We start from the raw sequence: 25401 nt of genomic DNA, 5'->3' as shown, positions 1-25401 counted from the left end.
CAGACCCTCCATGTTCAGATCTGAGCAGCCATAACGTAATTACAGTGCAGTGATGAGGAGAATGATAGATGTATGGTACCGAAAAGGGATATGTTGTTAAAGGTCTCCATGTATACGTATGTATTAATTAATTTGTGTACCGCAGAGTTGCAAGTCAAGAGCTGAACAGATCAGCCGCCAATAGTTGAAAGGTATCATGAAACTGAGAAACGAATCTTGAGAGAAAGTTTACATGGACTTGTGTTTTCAGAACGTAGAGGTAAATGCAACCACACGGATTCATGATCAATAATCGTGCTTACCTCAAAATGAGAAGAAACTTATCCGGGCGAGAAAAGTTCAATACTTTTTTAAAGACAAAAGAAATAAAAGTGATAGAAGTGTGAGCAAATATATATGATTTGGTGGGCCTCTAGGAGCTACTTACCACTTCAACCTTTGTATAGGTGAGGACAAACCGCTCCCTACGGTGACTTTATATTAAAGGTCCTGGAGTAATGATCAGAAGTGAAAAGGCCTACTCTTACACACAGTTAATAACTGTAAAATGTATACATAACCTGGCTGTACTCTACCCAGAGTTTCATTATTTGTTTGAGCAGCAGTTGGCGCTTGCACGAGCATGCTATATGTTTGGGTCATGAGATATAAGATACCACGTGACAGGCATAGTATAGCAATTGTGTGTTACGCCTCATAGACATACACTGAAACGTGCAAAACTTGCAAGTGTGATGTTTTATCTGTAAAGCGAAGACTCTGAGACTTCAATGTAACGAAAAGTCTGCATAGTAAAGCTGCACCTGTGACCTTTAATCATGCTTCTTTGACCGCCTTGGCCTACGTTTTTTTCACTTTTCGTCGCAGACACAGGTAAGCGATTTTGCGCTATTTTGACTATGTTGGAAATATTTTCGCAGTACTCTGAAGTCTCAGAGGCCTCGCTGTCTAGATGGGATGTCTCACTTGTAAGTTTTGCACGTTTTACTGTATATTACTGAGCCTTTACATAATTTTCTATGTCAGGCCTGATCTAGTCTAGATCTCTTTCTTCTTTACCTGTCTTTAAGCCAGGTCAAAGGTATTTTCGTCACATATACTTTCACTGTATTTGACCATGCTTTTTTATCCAATCATGAATAGAAATCAGGAATCGCCAAATGTAGGACAGAGAAACAAACTAAAATATGCATATATTTGACATTCAGAATGACCATCAAGCCCTGTTGTAAATCTATGGGAAAATATCAAATCTTTTTCTAATATCAAATCTACTAGAACAGGACGGTGGAACTTAAGTTACTGAAGAGGCTATCAAAATAATTCCACAAATGTAGCAGACTAGAATAGTTGAGTACAAATTTCACAGTCGAATATCTGTTTCCGATACCTGGTACCTTCCACATGAAAAGGTTGAATGGGCCAATCCACTTACGCCTTCTCCTTCACCCTCGTTGTGTTCGTGAACCCTGTGACACTGATTGCAGTGAAACCGCTTTTCTTCCGTGATTGGACTGCTTTACAGCAATCACTTTCAGAAAAAGGAAATTGAAACCAGTGCCTCGGAAAGGTCACTTAATAGTTCTAAGGTGAACGTGTACTCGTTCGCTTCGAAACGATTTCCATCACTTCACTACAGAAGGGGGTTCATCAATATCGATGTGACTATACAGCTGTAATAACCTGAACTATACCGTGATCGAGCAGAATGCTCAGCAATTAATGGTTAAGAAATACAGACAAACATGATTGGAAATATCTCTTTTTATTCCAGGGTGATCAAGATAATGCATATTAACTGCAATACTGGTAAATTGCTAGTCAACCTGATTCAGTTTCGCTTCTCAATGATGAAGCCGTTAATGTTGGCAAGGTCGACTGTAAATTGCGAATCTTACTCCAAATCCAGAAATGGGCTATTTGTAGGTCTTATGTTTGAGTATCCATTCCGATACACAGGAGTTTTAAAACAGAGAATGTCCACGATAGGATCGAGACATTCGATGACTCCCCTGGTGTTGTTTGGAAATGCACTGAGATAACCAAGGGACAATAATATCTTAATTATTTGTTTCGTGAAAAGTAAATTTGCAGTTTTTACACTTTTTTACATGATTTCATCTAAAAGAGTCAAGTATGAGCACAAGGAATGATACATCATAACAGTTAATGATGATTAAATTTCAAGTAAAAAAAGTCAAACTTGCTGTTATCGACCTATTTACTGTAAAAACACTTTTATTAAAACTGCATACAAATACGCCTGAGAATAACACATGTCCTCGTGTATCGTACAGCGCTAAACACTGTAAATAGAAGAACACATTTCGAGTTGAATTACATCACAAACTCTGATACCTGAAATTGTGATGGGAATATTTAAATTGATCAGACAACAATTCTAGGTATAGTAGTCATCCCTTTCTAAACCCCCTCACGAAAAATTTAAAATCTTCGTCAAAGTCTGTATACACCGTTGAGGGCGTCGAATCACATCGGTACAATAAAGGTACTACATGCACTACGAAAACGTCAGATGACACCGTTCGTTGACGCAGACAAGTTTATTTAACACCAGTTTCTCTACTATCTTAATTATATATGCTATCGTATTGAGTCAGCCTCCGGTTAGAGACAGTATGAGACAGGTTTGCTGTATTTCAAAAGATAAAGATGGCAAAATATTACTCAAAGCATAGTACAATTATCAAGAAAATGATATAGCAGCTTAGTTGAAATTATTAGATATACTCTTGCTATCATAAATGATACCCAATACGTAATACAGAGAAAACGCAGATATAATTCACCTAGGATAACTAGAGCGGATATTTCTCTTTAATGCGACTATTACAGCAGTGGAGTTCGAACGATGTTCGCAGGCGACTACAAGCTAGTTACGACTAGTAATCATGATACGCAGGTCTTTTGCGGGAAAACATAAAATCAGTGCCATACCGCGAGCTGGACAGTTTCGATCTCTGTGTAGTTTGCGAGGATCCTTCCGCACTGAAGAAATACTGTAACTTTTTGTGTTTGCTATATTTATATTTCACACGACGATATGTTGGGAGATCACTCGCTTGTCCCAGTACACATCATATGGCTTGAAGGAATACATTTGGTATAGTCAGTTTCCTGATTGGCTTCGTTCGTTCACTGTGCTCGCTTGCCGACTTTTCAACTTTGTGTTCATATCTCATGTCCCCGAAACCAGAGTCTTGCTGTCCGAGTTTCTGTTTAGACACTTCAGTGATGACTGACTCCTCTTCGGAGACAGGAGTAAGACCCGGGTCATTCTTGCTTTCTCTGTGATTGTTACCGTCGACGTCAACTGGGCTCCTTTCCTCCGACTTTGAATCAGACTCCTCGAGTATCGGCGGAGGCGGTTTCTCGTCTCCTCGGACATTCTTGCCGAAGAGGAAACTGCTGTTGCCGAAGTTGTCTCCGAAGTAGCTGCTGTCCCAAGTCTCCTCCATGTGCACATCTTTCTGGTTGCCAGGCAACACCGACGTCTTATCCAGGACATCACCGAAAAAGAAACGAACCGTCTCCGATGGCGAGGTCGTCGGTCTGGGTGGCGGAAGGGGCGGTCTCGGAGGCAAGGCTGGGGGTTCAATGGCCTGCGGCAATAAAAAAGTAGGTTAATGTCAATAGAAAGAGGACATGTTTTGACCTTTGCGTGGGAGACATAAGATCAATCAGTGTTTAAGAGCTGTCTTGTGTCGTACTAACATTCGATTTTATACTCGACTTACTTTATATAACCACAGCCTGATAGCCGAAGTTATTTATCTAACATCGCGTTACCAGGCGCACTTAACCGATTTCACTCTCAAATTCTACAGTTCAAGATATCGGTGATAGGATATTTATGTCATACTTTTCGGCGAGACGTTCATGAGAAAAGGTGCATGACCTTACCGTTATTGAGAGTAAACATGGCCCGAGCTGAGATTTGTGAACGCAAAATTAAAAGAGTTTTCCTTGGGGGCTCTTTGTATTCTATCCTGAAATCGAAACGCCTTACTCCTCCTTATGTTACAAGGGATTTGTGCAAAATTCTGTGTTTACTTATATTCGCCCTCGCCGACAAAATAAGCGCATATAGAAGTATGTTTATGAGGTTCAGAAAGCGCTTCGGGAACAGAAATTAGGACTCAATTTTTTACAAAACCTTTCTGATCTACCACTTGTGTTGGTTCATGTTGAAGCTCCTGAAGTGAATACAATTTGCGCATCTTATTTATGTGAAAATCGAAAATTTCTGTTATCCCGTACCGATGAATTTCAAATGTCCGTAAAATTCTGGTAACTTCTCTCTCTGGTACCAAAACTTCCACCACACGGATGACCCCTGAGTTCTATTCTCGATTTTGAAAGACAAGAGGTCAAAGTTTTCTTGTTGAGTTGAGCAAAAGTACTTTCGAGGCGCAGATTACCTTTTAAGATTGAACATCTAACCGATATTTGGCGCTTATCACATGAACAAGGACCCTGATCTCTTTTATTACAGAGCACCGTTGCAGATATCGTTTTACAGTTAGGACAACGACCCTTCCTGTCGTCATTCATAGCACTTCATGACCGCGCCAAGGTAACACAAGCCTCGAAACTGTTAGATTCAAACGTTTGCTTGAACTTTTCTGACTGAATATTTAAACCATTCTCTTTTAAAATTAGATCTACACAAATCAAGAACCATGACGCCATGCAACATTTTGAACTTTGAAATGCAAAATGGCCGCTGACCCTGTGTTCACTCCATGGGCAAAATAATCTGAAACATCTTCCCAAGAATGTCATTCTCAGCAAGAAAATACTAAAGTCCTTTCCGCTCAGCCGTATCGAACGCTTTTGAGAAGTCTTGAAGCATACCATAAAAAAGGCCTTCAAGGAAAGTGAGCCAAAACAAGCAGCCTCGTCGACAAGAATATTATGGTTAAAAAAATGAGTCCGTATATTCGTACCTGAGGCACATCGTACCGTAATGTACCTGTCATGAGACTTGATACATGAATGCCTAGAAACACTATTTAAAATAAAATACAACGGTAATCTTCATAGATAAAATTCTTGAGATATCTACAAAGACAACTTATTATTAAAATAACCATATATCGGTCAGGAAAAGGTCAAAATAGCTATGATAAACTATCTCTCGGCTTATCGTCCACACGGATGAAATATTGATTCCTTCATGAACGTGCTATATCATTGTAAAAATGTAAGTCCCAGTGACTTGAAAACGCCAAACAGTGCGAAATATCATTATTTATTGCACAAGCTATGACTTCTCTGTGGTATACACTAATCTTCCCCTATTAATGACGTATTTGCCAGACATCGTTTTATATTAACAATTAAGCGGACAGAAACGCAACTACATATTATAAATATGCTTCCTTGTCCTTTAACCTGTTTTCCAGGTGGAGAATTTTAGCTCTGACGTCTGTGTTTCTGATTTGCTTTATAGCCTATCGCACATAGTAGACGAAGTGGTAAATACGACAGTAATAGGGTGGGTTCAATTATTTTCCTGTCAGTTCTGCTGCAATATATTATGGCAAAAGGTAATAATATATCATTAAAGTGGGTCCGGCAACTTGGCGCTAACCATCTATGTGGGTCAAGACTTTCGTCGCCTGAATGTACACTTTTCCCCAATAGCCCGAATACAAAACGTCGTTTTCATGTGCAATAATATACATGTGCAATTCAGTACAAAGTGGAAGTTTGGGAAGCGAAAACATACCGTCTTATTGCCCATCTTTGTGACGTCCCTAGCTGGGAGATGAACGGTCACTGACTTCCTACAGGTGTCCCGTCTATCACGTGCATTTGAAGAGTCTTCGGCAGGATCGCCTCCGTCGCTCAGTTCCATCTCCTCATCCGACGCTTCTGGTGTGATTAGATCGACGACTTTGTAATCATCAGGATAGAGAGGTTCTGTACTCCCAAGGGGCACGAAGGGGGGATTGAGGGCGGCCTCTAATTCCAGATAGAGCGGCTCTTCCTCGGTTACCTCGACGCTGTTCGTATTTCTCCCACTCAAGAGTGTCCCTTCGGAGCTTTTCGATGCAGTGTCTTCAAGCTGCTTGATGAAGGAGCTCACGAAGCCGTGCTGGATTTCTTGAGGCTTTATTTTCTCGCTCACTTTCTTGTCACCTGCTTTTGACATGACAGACTTCCTCTGTGGTTCAGGCGATGTCATGAGGTCGCACTCAGACTCACAGCCATCGGAATGCTCGCTCATCCCGTCGTCCCTCTCGCACTGGCTTTTCCATTTTGAAACTTGCATCGGGTCGATGTAGATATCCTCATCGTCCGAGTCAGCAAGGTCAGTATCGCTACCGGAGTCGAACCCTCCTTCTTCTGGTTCAAGAACGGCTATTGTCGCCACGGGATCTGACTCGCTGGCAACTTGGTCCGGACTGTGAACATCTGTGCGTTCTTTCACCTTGTCACTGTGTCTGTGTAAGATTCTACCGAGAAATGCCTTCGCCTTGACTTTGATGTCCTTGAGCCTCGTATGGTCATCCTCTGTGGGGTATTCCCTATCCCTTACGAAGTCGTTATTGCATAATTCAGCATCACATGTTGCTGATGGCGTATCGTGGTCGCTTTCTGTACCAGAGTCGACGCTGATTTGATCATCTTTAATTTCAGCTGGGTCAGTCCTGTTGAAGGAAGAGTCACGGTGAACTAGGCAAGCTTCCTCTGAGGTCGAACCCCTCACATCCCCTTCAATGTCAACGCTGCATAAATTGTTCCCGTCTTCTCCTTCCTCTTGTCCGTCCGAATCGCCCTCATTATAAAATTCGCCTGAAACTTTCACTTTGTCAGTATGATTGTCATTTTCCCTGCCAAGTGTTGGGTTCTCGTCGGCATTGACTTTTGAGTTTTGCAAAAGAGGCCTACAGGTTTGTACTTTTGGCTGATCAAGTTCAGTTGCGTCAGTGTCACTTTTGTGTTCCGTTTGTCGACGCAAGGTAAAGCAATCAAGATTCTGGGCAGAGTCTTTTGAATTCATTCTCCTCAGAATCTTTGTTGGCTTGATATGCGACGAGCTTGAAGTTTTCGGCGGCAGATCGGTACTGTGAGCAATCTCTGCAAGTTCACTGGATGGCGGTAGCTCAATGTCTGGTTCAATGTCAGCTATTTCTTTATCTGTGAAGATGCTCTCCTTACATTGGGTTTCAGTTCCCTCCCTGAGATCGTTTCCCGCCGTAAGCCCTGATCTTTGACGCCTTGAAGGGGGCGCGGCTTCCATCATAGCTTCCAGATCGCTCATGATGTCATTCACTGTAATAAAGAAAACATGATATTAGACACTTGTAAGTTAGGATCAGGCATGACTGCAGAAGTCTTGGCCCTCATCGGTCAAGTTTAAAACTTAGCATATCCAGTTGTGGTATAACATCATACCCGTTTTTTTCCCGTAAATGAAGTAGACTGGGCACGGTGCTCAAAAACCAAATCTATGCGTCACAGGCAATTTCGTCCATTAAAGGCACGTGTTTTGTAAAAATGAGTGACAACAGCATCGGTTTCCGTTGTATATTCAGATTGTGCGTACGTCGTTTTGCACACTAGAGGTCAAGCAAATCTAGATTAAAATTTCGAAAGCGATTGCAGTAAAACTGCACACAGGCACAGTCCCTCCGTGATGCAGATACCGTGACACACTGTAAGATACCGTTAAGGGATGGACCATTTGATATCCTGGGGAGTCTGGAAGATTGATGTATTATTTTTGTTACCTGATCAATGCACACTTGTTTTTCCCACTCTCTCACCTTTTTTGTCAAGCCTTCTCTGGCTGATTTCTTTTTCATTGACATTTGCTGGGAATCTTTTTTTTTCGAAAATGTTTCACACCCCCAGGATATCAAATGGATCACCCCTAATGCTCTCTCGTACATCACAATGAACAAATTGGCAACATATATTTACGTAGAATTTACGTTACAATTTAATTGCCGTGCATATACGTCTGTTGTGAAAATTTGTGTGAGTCATTCGACATAAAGTCGGTTCTGTTGACCATTTATTCATTCAGATAACGATCAGGAATCCGAAGAAAAAACCTTAACAAAGACATGAATGAAACACGAAGGCAGTTTGATGAATTGGCTTCTGCACGGGACGATAATATTATTATGATTATATAGAGCAACTTAAAGAGTCTGAAACTGAGACAATTACGTTGCTGATTGGCTGTTCGGAACTGATTCAATAACGACAAGTTTCAACCAATTGGCTAAAAGCTTCCGAGACGCCATACGTTGCCAGAACAAGAATGCCTTTGAAGTTCAAAGTTCGCGTCAGTCTTATTTTCATTTAATAGGAACTTTCCATCTGGTATCTGACTATTCAATGCCTATAATATGTCTACCTTATCGTCCAATAAAGTCTGTCTGTTTCTCCTTTGCGAACTGTCACCCTCTGATGGCTAATTACCCGACCGTACATAAAACTTAGACAGGGCAATTTGCAGACGGTCGTATTTATGTCAGCAATTTAATGGGGAGAAGGTAGGCATGTTTGTTCTGCGGCAATTATCGCGATCACAAATCACATAAGAACAAAGTAAATCCGAGCCGCAAATCATTCAAGGGATGTTAGCCGTGCTAATCTTGTAAATTCGGAAATTTATCTCCTAAATAAAATTTACGTAGCATATCTATCAATGAGATCTGGCAACTTGTGCCGTCAATCGCAATGTCACCGAAGATAAGCCATGCTCTTTTTTAAATTCTGCCTCAGTTCAACAGCTAAATTATTCAGTGTTCATTAACTGTAGGCGTGAGGGCGGACATCACCTGTTGTTCCACTGGCGTTGTGAAACGGCGGCGGTGGCAGGTAGACGCTGTCTCTGTGCCTTGTGCTCGCCTTGGACATGAAGTGGTGTTGGCCGTCGACATTGAACTCGTTGAAACCCGTATTTTCGATTCCAGCATCATCTTGTCTCCTACAGTGTTGGAAAGGAAACTGAAATTAAGTCCCCACTGATAACAAGCCTGACTTGCACACAAAAACTATCTCAACAAAAACACTCAAAATAGGTAAAAACACTACATTTTAATACTTAGTGCAGATAAGAGGAGAAAATCAACCTGGTTTTCACGATTAAAACCGTGAAATAAACAAGGGATTAAAAACACTTGAATGGGTGGAATAAAAACAGAGAGACGTTTCGGGTACAGTAGTCGTCGGTGTGTTATCCCTCGATCACTCGATCACTCACAGAGTTGTACCCGAAACGACAATGTTTTATATTATTGCCACAATTTAAGTGATTTTTTTATCTCGTTTAACACTGATTTAACGATTTTAATTGTTAATCCCCCCTTTCCAAGTGTCCCGGTCTCCCTCTTTGCCGCTTTTCCCCTCCATATCGATGCATGTCCATTTCATCGGAAACAGTAACTTCCCCATCAAGTAATGCGCGTTTGCTTTAAGAAGAGTTTGGGTTAGGACGAGTTCACTACAGCCAAATGACACAAATGGATAATATATTGCGTCTTTATTTATTAATCACACCACAGTCCCTCCCCATCTTGATAAGTCAGTTTATCGTTTATCGTCAGTTTATCATGAGCAAAGTTGTCGGAAGACAACCGTTTATTTGAACAATTTGTAATATGACCATGCGGATCCTGTGTGCGATCCATTCAACCAATCAGGTGCTTCAGTTTCTTTTTACAAATCCACTGTGGACTAGAATCTCCCGCCAAGCTAACCTTCTGTTTGGAATCTTCTATCGCGTTCGGTGCAAGCATAGACCTTAAAAACGGATAGTCTATGGTGCAAGCCACTTTTAGGCGCGTTATAGTTTGTACACTGTGGTTCAGTTTCCACTTTGTCACTGCTCACAGTGGAATGAACCTGCGGAGTTCATCAGAAATAAACAATTCCAGTAGTTAAGGCAGGCTTAAGTTTGATCTAGAACCCCATATCACAACGAAAATAAAAGACACCATGTCCTCGTCAACTTACAAAGATGTGCCATTAATCATTGTTTCCTCGGAATTGTCCCTACCGGGGCCGTTGGGTCTCATATTGTGACGTTTTCGAGATATTACGATATACAAGCAGGTCACCATCAGTGCAGCCAAGATGAGAGAGAGGGCAGCCACGCTGGACACCAAGGCGATTATCTCAGACTTGCTCAGGTCGCCGAATATCCCTTGAATTCAAAGGCAGGAAAAAAGAACCATTAAAACAACAATTGAACACATGTTATATAAAGGTTAAGTGTACTTGAAAGACCAAAAGGTGCCCAGAAATTAAGTCCTGAAAAAAATTCGCAAAACTGCAAATTTGCGCATCGGGTGTTGAAACAACGGAATAAATATTGACCATGAGGTCTGTTTGCATCTAAAAGTCGTCCATTTTGATCCGGTAAAGTAAAGATATTGTGATTTGATAAGGAGACTGAGATTCACCTTGGGTGTAAGGGTCGTGACATGCCGTAAGAAAGCAACATAAAAATGCAAACAAAGCTACAAATAAATAATTTAAAAGCAAAAAACGCGTTCTCAGAATCAGCCGCGAAGCTGTGGATTTTGCGGGCATTAAGCTTGGCATTCTCTACACGACGTTTGTTGGACTGGGCCCAGAGGTGTGCACATAATTGAGTACATTGTGGTTTAATGGACCCAGCACGTACCTTCAGACTTAGGCTTGACTCGGTCGCACTCGGTGACGGTTTCAACCGTCGGACATACACAAGTTTCTGAAGTTGAAGTTGATAGTGAGCCTAGTGTAGTTTCCTCGTTTGTGGTTATCTGGGACGATTCGTTCAAGTGCGGGTTGGTGACGTCAGGCACAGTGACATTCTCGTCGCTGGTATTTGCAATTGAGCCACTGTTAGTTGGAAAGGTTGACGTTCGGTTGTACGGAAGACCAGTGGTTGTCGACGCCTCGCTCTGAAAACTTCCGTTAAATCTCTCTGTCACATTTTGAATTTCAGTTTGTAGATGGCCATCGGACGGTGAAGTAGTGTCCGTATATGATGAATTGTCTGTGGTCCTGAGCACTGTACTGTTTTCATGGGCCGAGCTGTGATTCTGATATGACTGTGTCGCATTGATATCAGGGGACTCGGAGGAAGAACCACTGGGAGCAAAGGCAGTACCAACCGATGGGGATGCCACTGTACTCAGATCTTCCGTTACGTTGTCATATGACGCCGTACTTTGAGATAGGGGAACCTCAGTTGCATTATAGGAAGTCGTGTTCCCAGGATGAACTGTAGTGAAATCGCTCTTTACAGTGTTGCTAAGTGTCGTTGAATTCCCTTTTGTCGCACTGTCGTTGTAGTGTGGAAATGTGCTGTTGAACTCTGCCGTGGCTGGGTGACCATCATTGGGCGTTGCCATGGTTCTTGGAGATGATGTAGATACCGTAGTATTTATGGATGATGCATTGCGTGTTGTTACTGGATAGGTGTTATTTGTGTAGCCTACTGTTTGCAATGACTTTGTTGTTCCATGCGGATACGTTGTCATGCCAGAAAGGGTTGTAGTTTCTAATGTTTGCTTATACCAGTCTGTAGTTGTTCTCGGGATGGCTGACTTCGAATTATGCGTGGTTTCGTTATCCGTGGTTGACGAGGCAATAGCTTCTTTTGTTGAGGATTCGAAAGTCACTGTGGAAGGAGCTGTAGAGAATGGGTATTCAGTAGTTGTGGATTCTTGTGATTTTGTAACCGTGGTAGTCGAAGTATCTGTCGCCGGGATAACCCCTGACGTGGCGCCAGAATGATTGGTGACTGGAATGACCGCTGTATTGTCTGATTCTGCAGTTGTTTGTGGTAGAGATGGCGACACAGAAAGCATGTCTGGCGTCGATGTAGCAGAACTGTCCGTGAACGTCTCGTATGACCCGGTTGTTGAAGTCGAACTCGCAGTCGTTAAGGCTCTCTTCGAAGTTGTCGTTTCCGATACCGAGCTGGTACCATCACTTGTCGTTGTCGATGCGACCTCTGTTAATACACTAGAGTTTGTGGTATTTTCCTGTGTGGGTTGGAAAGAACTGGACGCCGTCTTGGGATTAGTTTGAGTAACAGTATGCACTGTGGTGGCGTTTTTAGTCATCGTCGCAGTTTCTGGCTCAATCGAGTTTCTTTGACTGTTTGTCACAGTTGTGCCATAGGTTGATTCCACGTCAGTGCTGGAAGTGGTCTTTTGCGTTGTCAGTGTGGCGGTTTCGGTTTGTGTTACCGTACCTGCAGCGGCTGTGACTGGTGCAGTGGTTACTACATCACCCGTTGAAATCCAGGGAAACCCGCTCCGAGGCGTGGTTGAATGGGTCGAGTTCTCCAGAATTTGTGTTGCTGAGGTTTCATTCGCTTCGAAAACAGTTGTATTTTCCACGGTACTCGGAGCAGTTGCCATGGTAGAGACATTCAGATCATGGTGTGTGGTGTTGTCCAATGTGCTCTTTGTAAACGCCTGGGTAACTGTGGTATTTCCAGACTCCGTTGTCGATTCTACGGCTTCCATCGTTGGTGTCACAACATCACTGGTATTCTCCGTTGAAAGTGTTTGCAATACTTGCGCAGCATATTGTGTAAAATTACCGCCAAGGGTACCATTTTCGACGGTGTCTGGGAGACGGGTAGTTGTTTCCGTGGTGTTCAATTCGTATGATGTATTCAGGGGTACCTCTGTGAAATATGGCCATCATTAATCATGAATAACACACCGTACTTAAATCATGCAACGCTACACAAGCGATGGCCATGCATACACGATTGCGTCCACTTTATGAATTTCAACAATTCAGCAGGCGGCCGATCCCGACACTGATAAAAAAGATTGCTAGCAGGTGTCTTGCATTACACAACCAATATCAATGAAAGCTCAAGTCGTCGTGACTTCCTATATATGTCTTTTGGGAAATATTCCAAGTCACACAGTTCTGCAAGACATACCTGTGCTAGGTCCCTCGTGAGTCATAATTTAGTATACTCAAGACATGCGTATCTGACGTGTATCGTAATGACCTTGCTATATTCAACGCAACACCTGCTGAGCCGTTGCAAGTCATGGACAGGATGTAGGGTGACGCACTGTCAAGGGATTGGGTGACAAATGGCGCGATCTTGCACATGCGCAAAGGTGTTAAGATGCTAGGGAGGGTTGGCGAGCTGAGCGGTCGCATAAATCTAGGAAGATTTGTACGAGATGCGCATAAGCAATATGTTTTTTTACCTGATGTTAGTTGAGCATGACTGGTATTGGAACTCGCTTCTGCTGGAGAAGAAATAAGAGTATTGTATGAGTATCGTATGAGACTGTACACTTCAGTAAATAAGGCGATAAAAAATTTAACGGAGAGCTGTGAAGTTTGAAACGTATTGGGATCGTCTGTTCTGCCCTTAAGAATAATTAGTCGGGTCGGAAGGTAGGGTTCCCATGCACCCCATGGATGTATTTTTTTAACCTACATTTTTGTAATCCTTAGGGTCTATATTTAATGAATTTTGATGTTCCCAAAATCAAATCGTGTCCCATGGGGTTCATTTGGCGCCATCTTTGCCGCCATCTTTGCCGCCATCTTGGATTTCAACAATGGGGTAGGGGTCACGTATCTACCGCTCGACGGAAACAGAAACAATAAAATACTATAAACGTTACATTTTTAGAAAGCCAAGATCATGGCCTTTTCATTGATATATAACTTAATAGGGATTAATTAATATTCGAACGTCGATTAGACTTTATATCGGCCATTGGCCGTAAATCGTAAAATTTGCTAAATTTCACACCCAATAATTAAGTTCCCGTCCTCCAAACAATTTTTCATAAGGTATTTACATATTTTTTGGAAGAACTCAGTGCAATAAACAAGAAAAACAACATTAAAAGTATGTGTCTTGAGATTTAGTGGGTGCATGAGCTTGTTTTCTTATTAAGCGGTATGCCACATATCCGTGTGTAACATAAGGGGTAGGGGTAATGTTTCCCTTTCTGTTTCGAATCATGAATGATGAAACCATGAAAATGTTACATTTTTTGAAAGTGCTGCATCAGACCTTTCTAAAAATATATAGATTTATGGGGAAAAGTTGCATATTTAAAAGTTACAAAGCTTAAACCTTTCGGTTTGTGTCGATTTTAAGTGATTTTTTAAGAACGAAATTACAACATATGGGGTAGGGGTAATGTTTCCCTTTCTGCCTCGAACCATGAATTACGAAACCATATAAATGTTATACTGTTTGAAAGCTCTGAAATGGGCCTTTCCAAACATGTATAGTTTTATTGGGAAAAGTCCATATTTTAAAGTTACAAAGCTTATGCCTTTCAGTTTGTGTCAATTTTAAGTGATTTTTTAAGGACGAAATTACAACATATGGGGTAGGGGTAATGTTTCCCTTTCTGCCTCGAACCATGAATTACGAAACCATATAAATGTTATACTGTTTGAAAGCTCTGAAGTTGGCCTTTCCAAACATGTATAGTTTTATTGGGAAAAGTCCATATTTGAAAGTTACAAAGCTTAAACCTTTCAGTTTGTGTCAATTTTAAGTCATTTTTTAAACAAAATTTTAATATAAGGGGTAGGGGTAATGTTTCCCGTTCTGCCTTGAACCATGAATTATGAAACCATATAAATGTTATACCGTTTGAAAGCTCTGAAATGGGCCTTTCCAAACATGTATAGTTTTATTGGGAAAAGTCCATATTTTAAAGTTACAAAGCTTATGCCTTTCAGTTTGTGTCAATTTTAAGTGATTTTTTAAACAAAATTATAATATAAGGGGTAGGGGTAATGTTTCCCGTTCTGCCTTGAACCATGAATTATGAAACCATATAAATGTTATACTGTTTGAAAGCTCTGAAATGGGCCTTTCCAAACATGTATAGTTTCATTGGGGAAAGTTGCATATTTGAAAGTTACAAAGCTTAAGCCTTTCAGTTTGTGTCAATTTTAAGTGATTTTTTGAACAATATGCACAAAACAGTTAGTCCGTTGGCCAGGTATCGAAATCATCCGCACTAAGGCATTTTACCCACTATGATTTTCTGTTAGCTAGTATTCTCAGCTGTCATAATCTGCTTATTTTCCATTTAACTGATGGTGTGTGAGAGTGTAACGACTTGTTTGTGAAGGGCTGTCACGCCCTCCGTAGTAAAATAGGAATGGGTTAGGGGTAACATATTTACCGCTAGTCGGAAACAAATACAAAAAAAAACCCATAAACAATACATTCTTAGAAAGCCAAGATATAAGCTTTTTACTTTTTTGATAATTATTCGACTTTAGATGGCGCCAATATTCCGTATGTACATGGCGGTCAGCAGCTGAATCATTCACATAACGAACGTTGATATGGCCTGAAACTTCGGTAAATTCATTCAAGCAAACTCTTGTTTGATTAAGTTGATAGTTTTCCTTTCTTTTTTATTTCGAGTATTTGCCATGGCATGACTGAAACGAACCTTGAAACGAAGGCTGTACGTATCTATATTAGTCCGAGCCTGAGCGTGATCTGAGAGCTAACAGATCCGCAGATAATGCGAACGATCGCAACCGTTACCAACAGACTCATTATGAAGAGCCATGCCCCAAAACGCCAAACCAAACTTGGCACTAATCATGATCCCAGTCCATTTCGAGCCGGGCTTTAAGGGAAGTGCGGTGGCCTTTGAAAGACCCTTTGGTTTGGTTTTGTACCGTAGTATAGGAAGAAAACCCGACCTGTCGTCGTTGCTGTGAATGTTTGTGTTGTTTTTAGCTTCTTTTTTTCCTATTTGAAGAATCGTCTTTGCAGCCTTCCATCCTGCGTTCTGTGTAGCGAGTGTCTTCGATCGCTCTCTTAAGTTTGTGATGTACAACTGTCTTGAGTCCCGGTGCTTTATTGGGTGTAGAGGTAAATAGTTAGAGATCAGGGTGATAAATTGGTTGCCGCAGTGTCTTTCCAGGTGTTGCCACTTTTGAAGGAATTCAACACTCGGTATTTTGGCCTGGTAAGTATTCTTTAAGGTGTACCTGTAGGCTACGTGGTACTGAATAGGGGCCACTTAGGTTTCAACACATTCGATACTCTTGGCTTTCGCTTATACCCCGTTGTATGAGTAACTGGGATCGGAAATGGGAAAGGCTTAATTAATATCAATCTTTGCTAATATTAATTCTCGTTTGGCTTACAGATGGCCACCTCTACTTGTTTCGGTGAAAATTTCACTTTCAATTGGACAAAACATTGAGTATGACTTTCTTCTGTGTGTTATTTAGGCCTATGAAAAATATGAAAATTGCATATATATTGTTGTCAAATATCTCAAATCTTAGATTGTAAGAGATAGGCTTAGGCTTCCCTGTAATCATACAAATGAGTTAAATGGGAATTTATTGGAGTAGATTACAGTAATCGAAGAGAATGGTTGACACTATAGAAAGACTTATCTCGGATTGCGGGGACCTAACTATAAAAGAACAGCACTGAATACTTGCCGGATGTATTGACTGTTCATGTATAGTACAGGCTAGTACAACATGGAATGTAAAACATACAAATCAAAGAAGTGGCAAATTTTCTCAACTTTTCACAAAGTTTATATTCCATCATTACTATCAGGATTAGGATTTTCCCTATCTATAAATAAGCTATTACTTGATTACACCTTGATTCAGCATGACTAACATTTTGCATTTGCCACGCAACCAGCCATGCCCGTCCCTGGGATCGCGAACAATGCCTTTAACGAAGCTTTTGAACGCTTTTTGTGAATTGTGTAAGAATGTCCTCTCTGTGGAGTATAATGTGTGAAGCCGTTGTCTAGCTCGCTTGACTCTGATGATTATGTGACTTATTTTTTCTCAGCTGCTGGTGGCTGATCTAGCTCGAAAGTTAGATCAATCTAGTCTCTCTGATTCGATCATGCTGGTGGGAATGGTATCTTCAAGCATTGACCCTAAAACGTCCGTTTGTAGGGTCTTTGCTTCAAAGACGTCAGGGTCTAACATTGTTAAATGTCATCCATGATAAGAAACTAATGATAGATTCACTCACAAGGCATTTTAAACATTGAGGTGTCAATGGGAATATAAGCCTTTTTAGTCATTTTCTGAGGTTTTGTCTCGCCTTCTTATTGCTTGGTGTAGAGAGTGTTTGTTCGCCTTCTGTTTACTATTTAGTTGCGTAATTTGAATGCGTTCTGTGACATTTGGCTTTTCGGGTTTTAGTTCCAGAATTATTTTGCTATTGAATTTTAGTACCCAGTCGAAAATGTAATCCTCATTGGGAGTATATGTGTTCTGCGTTGTAAAATAATTTCGAAAAATTGGGTATGATCTCTTGTTTTCTGGTAAGGAAGGTAAAGTGTTGTCGATCCATCTTATCTTATTATGGAGAAGCTATATCACATAGTCACATACACGCATGTCATGGAGGTAGGACGCACAGTGAGATCGCTCGTCCAATGTTGCTCTGTTTTTCGCTACCAAATGTCTTCGTATACCTGAAAACCTTTTGTTATACATTCTGAAGCACTGTTTGACAACTTCAACCAGTAAAAGATGCCGAGAAAACCAGCAAAGAAGCATGAAGCTACCAAATTGAGTACAAGTAGCGATCACAGTCCAGAGCCAAAGCAAACCAAGATGGCCGACACTGGAGACTTCTGTCCGCACAGCAAAACAGAGAACAAAGACATTCAAAGTCAGCTGTCTGAAATTCTTCAAACTCTGTATTTTTCGCCTTCAGAAACGGATTGTTCGCTCAATTACCTTTTCTCATTTCATTGCTCATTCCGAACCTCTGTTTTACAAACTGAATATTTTAGATATCTACAAACTGAGTAAATATTGTACTTGTATGTTTGTTTATGATTTGAAACATAACAATCTTCCTCATACAGTTGAACACTATTTTGAGATTCCAAAGCACTCGTATCCAACACGATTAACACAAGTTGAAAATGTTCGTATTCCAGGCTCAAATTTGACAATTTCACGACATAACATTAGGGATGCAGCTGTGAAACACTGGAATTCGCTGCCTGACTATCTCAAACAATTGTCAAGTAGACAAGTTTTCAAGTCTGCATTGAAACATCTCTTACTGAATTTACACTGTGTTTGTTTCTATCCTCCATCACACTTAAGCTTGTACCGAATAGTTATTAGTATACTCACGGGCCATGAACTCGACTAGTCCTTTTAGACTATTTTCATGGCCCCACCAGATTTTACAATATTGCAATGTTCTTTTCTTTTCTTTGACTTTGTACAATTTCAGTAATACACAGTTTTCTGATAATTTTCATTATTGTACATACTGTGAAGCATCTGGTGAAATAAAGCATTCATTCATTCATTCATATTGTGGATTAATGGTGGTTGGTTTTCAGCGATGAAAGATTCTCTCGTGTTCCCGTGTGGTATTAAAAGTAACACTATTAATAGTGAGCTCTGATTTGCCCAGACGGTCACGTGACTGTGCATGTATTTACTATATACTGTAAAGTTGGCCATTCCTATCTCCAAAGTGGGTTTCTTTCACATTGTTTGTATTTTCATCACAAGTTTCAATATACTGATATAATATTGCGATAAACAACCCCTATAAGTTGGGTACACCACTCCACTCGAGCTCGGTTTTGACCATTTCACTCCTTATACACACGACTGAAGTTCGTGCGTATATGTTGTTTACCGGTCGAAACCGTATGGTATCCTCTCAAAGTGGTGCTTTATTGCTTATATATCTTTCGCGATACAATTAAAGAAAAGGGATTGATTGTTGCTGCTGTCATATAAACTTTGCATGACGACCATGACATCCAATTTAGTGTTTGTGGGTTTGGAATATATAATTTTTGACATATTATAGCTGTTAACTTTCTTTCCCTAATTTGAGTTATTGAAATGAGTAAAACGTCTTTTATTAACCACCATTTTAGCTTTTTAGTGCTATTTAATGCCTATAGAGTATTTCTATGTTCCTTTTAACAGGTAAATGTCAGTAAAGTAACACAAACTTTTGAGTTTAGGCATTGTCACTGCATAATTTTTAGTTTACCCCATCAAGCCATATCTTGTTGGAAAAACAACTGCGTTAGTGTTTCAGAGATATGACATTTATGTGGCTTCCTTATTCGCTGCGTTTGGTAGGAGAGGAAACATTACCCATACCCCTATCCCTTAAATGTATATTATAGAGCGATGTACGGCATACCATATATTAGGTAAACAATCGACGCACCCCATAAGTCTCAAGAAGATACACTCTTTTAATGTTTTTTACTTCTCTATTGCATTAAGTTCTTTCAAATGATATATAAATACCTTGTAAAAATTGTTTGGAGGAACATGAACTTAATTATTGGGTTTGAAATTAAGCAAATTTTACAATTTACATTTCATGTCCGTTATAAAATCTAATCGATGTTTGAATATCGATTTATCCCCATTTAGTTGTATACCAATGGTAAGGGGATTATCTGGGCTTTCTAAGAATGTATTGTTTATGGTACTTTTTTGTTTTTGTTTCCGACTAGCGGTAAATATGTTACCCCTAACCCATTCCTATTTTACTACGGAGGGCGTGACAGCCCTTCACAAACAAGTCGTTACACTCTCACACACCATCAGTTAAATGGAAAATAAGCAGATTATGACAGCTGAGAATACTAGCTAACAGAAAATCATAGTGGGTAAAATGCCTAAGAGCGGATGATTTCGATACCTGGCCAACGGACTAACTGTTTTGTGCATATTGTTCAAAAAATCACTTAAAATTGACACAAACTGAAAGGCTTAAGTTTTGTAACTTTCAAATATGCAACTTTCCCCAATGAAACTATACATGTTTGGAAAGGCCCATTTCAGAGCTTTCAAACAGTATAACATTTATATGGTTTCATAATTCATGGTTCAAGGCAGAACGGGAAACATTACCCCTACCCCTTATATTATAATTTTGTTTAAAAAATCACTTAAAATTGACACAAACTGAAAGGCATAAGCTTTGTAACTTTAAAATATGGACTTTTCCCAATAAAACTATACATGTTTGGAAAGGCCCATTTCAGAGCTTTTAAACAGTATAAAATTTATATGGTTTCATAATTCATGGTTCGAGGCAGAAAGGGAAACATTACCCCTACCCCATATGTTGTAATTTCGTTCTTAAAAATGACTTAAAATTGACACAAACTGAAAGGTTTAAGCTTTGTAACTTTCAAATATGGACTTTTCCCAATAAAATTATACATGTTTGGAAAGGCCAACTTCAGAGCTTTCAAACAGTATAACATTTATATGGTTTCATAATTCATGGTTCGAGGCAGAAAGGGAAACATTACCCCTACCCCATATGTTGTAATTTCGTTCTTAAAAAATCACTTAAAATTGACACAAGCTGAAAGGCATAAGCTTTGTAACTTTAAAATGTGGACTTTTCCCAATAAAACTATACATGTTTGGAAAGGCCCATTTCAGAGCTTTCAAACAGTATAACATTTATATGGTTTCGTAATTCATGGTTCGAGGCAGAAAGGGAAACATTACCCCTACCCCATATGTTGTAATTTCGTTCTTAAAAAATCACTTAAAATCGACACAAACCGAAAGGTTTAAGCTTTGCAACTTTTAAATATGCAACTTTTCCCCATAAATCTATATATTTTTAGAAAGGTCTGATGCAGCACTTTCAAAAAATGTAACATTTTCATGGTTTCATCATTCATGATTCGAAACAGAAAGGGAAACATTACCCCTACCCCTTATGTTACACACGGATATGTGGCATACCGCGTAATAAGAAAACAAGCTCATGCACCCACTAAATCTCAAGACACATACTTTTAATGTTGTTTTTCTTGTTTATTGCACTGAGTTCTTCCAAAAATATATAAATACCTCATGAAAATTGTTTGGAGGAACGGGAACTTAATTATTGGGTGTGAAATTTAGCAAATTTTACGATTTACGGCCAATGGCCGATATAAAGTCTAATCGACGTTCGAATATTAATTAATCCCTATTAAGTTATATATCAATGAAAAGGCCATGATCTTGGCTTTCTAAAAATGTAACGTTTATAGTATTTTATTGTTTCTGTTTCCGTCGAGCGGTAGATACGTGACCCCTACCCCATTGTTGAAATCCAAGATGGCGGCCAAGATGGCGGCAAAGATGGCGCCAAATGAACCCCATGGGACACGATTTGATTTTGGGAACATCAAAATTCATTAAATATAGACCCTAAGGATTACAAAAATGTAGGTTAAAAAAATACATCCATGGGGTGCATGGGAACCCTACCTTCCGACTAGACTAAATGGTACAAGACATTATAATGGACAGCTGAAAAATTACTCTAAACCAATCAGGGCACTGAAGTATATATGAGGCGATTTGATGCCATCTGCTTTAAGGTTAACTGCGCTAAGATAGAACACTTATGTCGCGAATGTTTTTATTTGATTGAAGAATAATTTGTTCATTGGAATTTCTCGATAATTCTAGAGTCAAGATTTCAATGGTAAAGTTGTCTTATTGACCTCAAAGGAAGAAATTATAGCCAGCTTTTCATATAAGAAAAACAAGCACAACTTTTGTGAACTTAAACCATAGACCTTTGACGTAACTCTCACTTTATGCATGACTTATTCCTTCTGGATGGAATATGAAACTTTCTCGCACTAAAATGACTTAAGTAACGCACCTTGGTTTCTACTTGATAAAGTTATTGATGTCAACGATGCTTTTGATACATGGATTTCGATTTTCAATTAGATTTGTAACTTACATTGTCCTTTTGTCAAAAGACGTGTTAAACGTTTCAAACAGCCAGAATGGTTTTCTAGAGAGATTTCAGATGTTATGAAAATGCGTGACAAGACTCTTAAATGCGCTAAATCATGTGATTCTCATAATCTTTGGTCTGAGTATAAGGTTTTAAGGAACATAGTCGTTCACCTTATTATCCAAGCTAAAAGGAAGTATTATGTGAATACCCTATGTAGTAAGAGTTCTAATCCTGCTGTTATTTGGCGAAAGTATGATAGTATCATGAACTCAAAATGCTTGTAAGAGCCCAATTTTTTCTAAAGATGGATTGTCCTTGAGTAAACCAACTGACATTGCCACAATTTCATGAGTTATTTTACAAATATTAATAGTCATCTCGACTGTTCCTCTGTTTCTGGTAATTTTGTAAAGTTACAGGAATTTGTTGATGATTTACTCAGAAATCAGCATGTTTTTAGAATCCCTCCTATTTCAAGTAACTTTGTCTTTTCTTCGTTATTGAAGGCGAAATGTACTGGTTTAGATAATGTCCACGTTGCTCTGTATGATTATTTGTCATGTAATGATTTGCTGTTAGATAACCAGTCAGGTTTTAGAAAAAAATTATCGTGCCAAAGTGCTTTGTTACGCCTTACAGATGGTATTTTATGTAATAGTGATAAGGGATACTTAAATGGCGTACTCTTGCTTGACCTCTCAAAGGCTTTTGATGTAATCGACCACAAAATTCTTTTGAAGAAATTGTCAGTTTATCGTGTATGTGATGAAGCTCTCAGTTGGTTCAAATCTTATCTTTCCAATCGTCATTTAAATTGTTAGCTATGTGGGCGGTATGTCTGAGAGAGCTCTCGTTCAAGCGGGCGTTCCACAAGGCTCTATTTTAGGACCGCTCTTATTCACACTTTTTATTAATGATTTATCATTATCTGTAGTTTCTTCTCATTTACATATGTACGCAGACGATCAGACGTTACTTGCACGTGGGAAATCCATAGATGATTTAAACAATACTATAAATAATGATGCTGTACCTATCAAGAGCTGGATTTCTGCAAATTCTATGCGCCTTAATGTTAGGAAAACAAAGAGTCTTTTGATTACAACTCCTTATAGGTTAAATCGTTTAAATGATCGTGATGTATCGTTATCTGTAAACATTCATGGATTTTCTGTACCATGTGTTTCATCTGCAAAGGTTTTAGGTGTAACTCTTGATGAAAGCTTATCTTGGAATGATCATATAAATTGCATGTGTACATCGTTGAGCAAAAGAATTGGTCTTTTACGCAGGGTACGTTCTTTTATACCCATTGATTATCGTATCATTTTATACTATGGTTTAATTCAAAGCACATTAGATTATTGTTGCGTAGTATGGGGTAACACGACTGAGAAAAATCTAGAGAAACTTTTTACACTGCAGAAGAGAGCTTTGCGTGTACTTTTTGAATTGCCCTATGATTTTCCTTCTGTAGAATTGTTTTCTGTTTTTAATGTTATGTCAGTAAGACAAAGAATTTATTATTTCCTTGCAATTTTAACATTTAACTGTGTGACAGGTAATGCTCCGCAATATCTTTCAGATATGTTAATCTTCCGAAGTAGAATTCATCAATATTATACACGTTCTGCAGAAAAAATGGATTTTAATATTCCAAAAGCAAATATATGTATGGGTCAGACAAGTTTGAAATATCGATCATCGCAAGTCTGGAATTCTTTACCCAGTGCATTAAGACATGCTCCAAATATAACAACGTTTAAGGTGAAAGTGAAACAATTTATAAAAGAAAATGTTCCTCTGTAACTAGTAATTAGTTTTGTTCGTTTTTGAGATTTTTGCTCTTTATTTGAGCCCCCTACGAAAATTACTCCTTGAGTAACTCTGTCGCTCAGTAAAAGTGTAAATAAAAAAATAAAACTAAAAACTAAAAAAGGACCAAATGGGTATTAAATCCTTGTCCGTGTTTACTTTCAGCTGATGAATTCAACGTCGTGACGGTCAAAAGGTTGATGTAAATGTATGTTCTACGATATCCGACACCATTATCGACATTAGACTGCGTGTAAATGACATGGATTCGCGATGAAACCTTGCATTATACTTAAAATAAAATCAATGGCTCCAATCTTGGACGTCTAATACTCAGCTCGAGACAAATTTATGTCGATATCTCCAAGGTTTTGATGATGTAGAGCAGGTCACGGGGATATGGTGCCTGACGTCAAGCGTGTGTTGTCATGTCGGCTGAAAATGTGAGCTTACCGAAGCATCGATCTAGGCGGTTTGCTTAATCCTGCCAAAGCCCACATCAGAGAAGTATAAATAGGCCTTACCCACGGCTAAAATGTGAGCATTCTGTTCGCGATCTCATCACACTCCCTGGACGATAAGTCACGACTCCAAAGCCAAACGCCGCGGGTTTAGAAAGCCATGAAAACGAATTGGAATGCCAGACAAACCGTTGTTCGACAGTGTATGCGTGACATAAAGGATTGAGTGAATCAGGGTAAAGTTACGAGACGGTCGAAACCCTATAAATAATTGTCCAGACCACACGGATCTTACTGCAGCAACTGAACGCAGATTATGCGTTGGCGCGCACGCTAATGATATCGGCGTAACAAAGTTGACACAACGTGCATGTGCGTTATCAGTGCAAAAAAATATCAGGGTTGGCCAAAGAACGTGTTAAATGGAAAGATAAATTTCTAGGGTAAGCTCGAAAGGGGACTTGAAACTATCAACTTTGTTCATTTTTCCATTAAAGAATACGCCGTAAAAAATCGGTAAATTTAAAAATTATTTCGTATGTCCAGCTGGTAGTTAAATTAAAGGGTCAGTAGCTGTTCTTTTTGATGACTTTTTCAATATTTTTTATTTTTTAATGTCAAATTATTTTCTTATTCCCACAAGTCATTGACAATGACATAGTCCCCACTTGTAATAGGAGTATTAGTCTTGATGGGGTAGGGAAATGAGGTCATTAAGAAGTATCACTGCATGGAGTGTATATGTTCAGATCTATGGACACATAGGTCTATGTCATTGTTCCCAATTTAAAACAGGAGGCATGTCTAAGTTATGGTTCTAAATCGAGAAAAAAGACCAGACCTCTAGCTGTATTGGCCAGCCAAGAAATATATATGTGCATAATAAATGAGGTACAAGATGTGACATCTTAAGATCTATTATCCTATCAAAATTGAAGCGTAAAGAACTTGTGGTTACTGAGTTATGCATATATATGCATATTCAACGTCAAAGGTCATCAAGGTCACGTGACATTTTGAGAAAAACCCATTGTATTGCTAATTAATCCATATATGCCAAAATTCAGACCTCTAGCTCTATTGGCTTGCCCACAATTATATATGGGCATAATGAACGAGGTAAAGCATGTGTTGTCATAAGGTCTCCCATCCTACTAAATATAAAGGACATAGCACTTGTGGTTACTTATTTATTGACGTAATCGGGTATTTTAGGTAAGAGGTTATCAAGGTCACATGACATTTTGTCAAAAACATTCTATCCTATAGTCTATCCCTATATACTAAAAATCATACATTTACCTCTATTGGCTTGCTCAAAATTAGTTATGCACATAATTAATGAGGTAC

The 25401-nt window shown here is 39.4% G+C and overlaps 1 protein-coding gene across 1 annotated transcript in view; it reads right to left on the bottom strand.

Annotated features, from left to right (window-relative positions):
• Positions 1-1751: 1751 nt before the first annotated feature.
• The window catches only part of LOC139115012 (serine-rich adhesin for platelets-like), a 38495-nt gene continuing 14845 nt past the window's right edge, over positions 1752-25401 (bottom strand). The window contains exons 3-8 of the mRNA XM_070676921.1: positions 13224-13262; positions 10676-12676; positions 10003-10192; positions 8826-8974; positions 5756-7305; positions 1752-3623 (exon numbers count right to left, since the gene is read on the bottom strand). Of these exons, the coding sequence (XP_070533022.1) occupies positions 3099-3623; positions 5756-7305; positions 8826-8974; positions 10003-10192; positions 10676-12676; positions 13224-13262 (4454 nt within the window). The 3' untranslated portion in view covers positions 1752-3098. The remainder of the gene's footprint in view (positions 3624-5755; positions 7306-8825; positions 8975-10002; positions 10193-10675; positions 12677-13223; positions 13263-25401) is intronic.

This window comes from Ptychodera flava, chromosome 16, assembly GCF_041260155.1.
Source record: "Ptychodera flava strain L36383 chromosome 16, AS_Pfla_20210202, whole genome shotgun sequence".
Taxonomy (NCBI): domain Eukaryota; kingdom Metazoa; phylum Hemichordata; class Enteropneusta; family Ptychoderidae; genus Ptychodera; species Ptychodera flava.
Note: the sequence above shows the minus strand (reverse complement) of the source record. Positions and strands in the feature narration are given on the sequence as shown.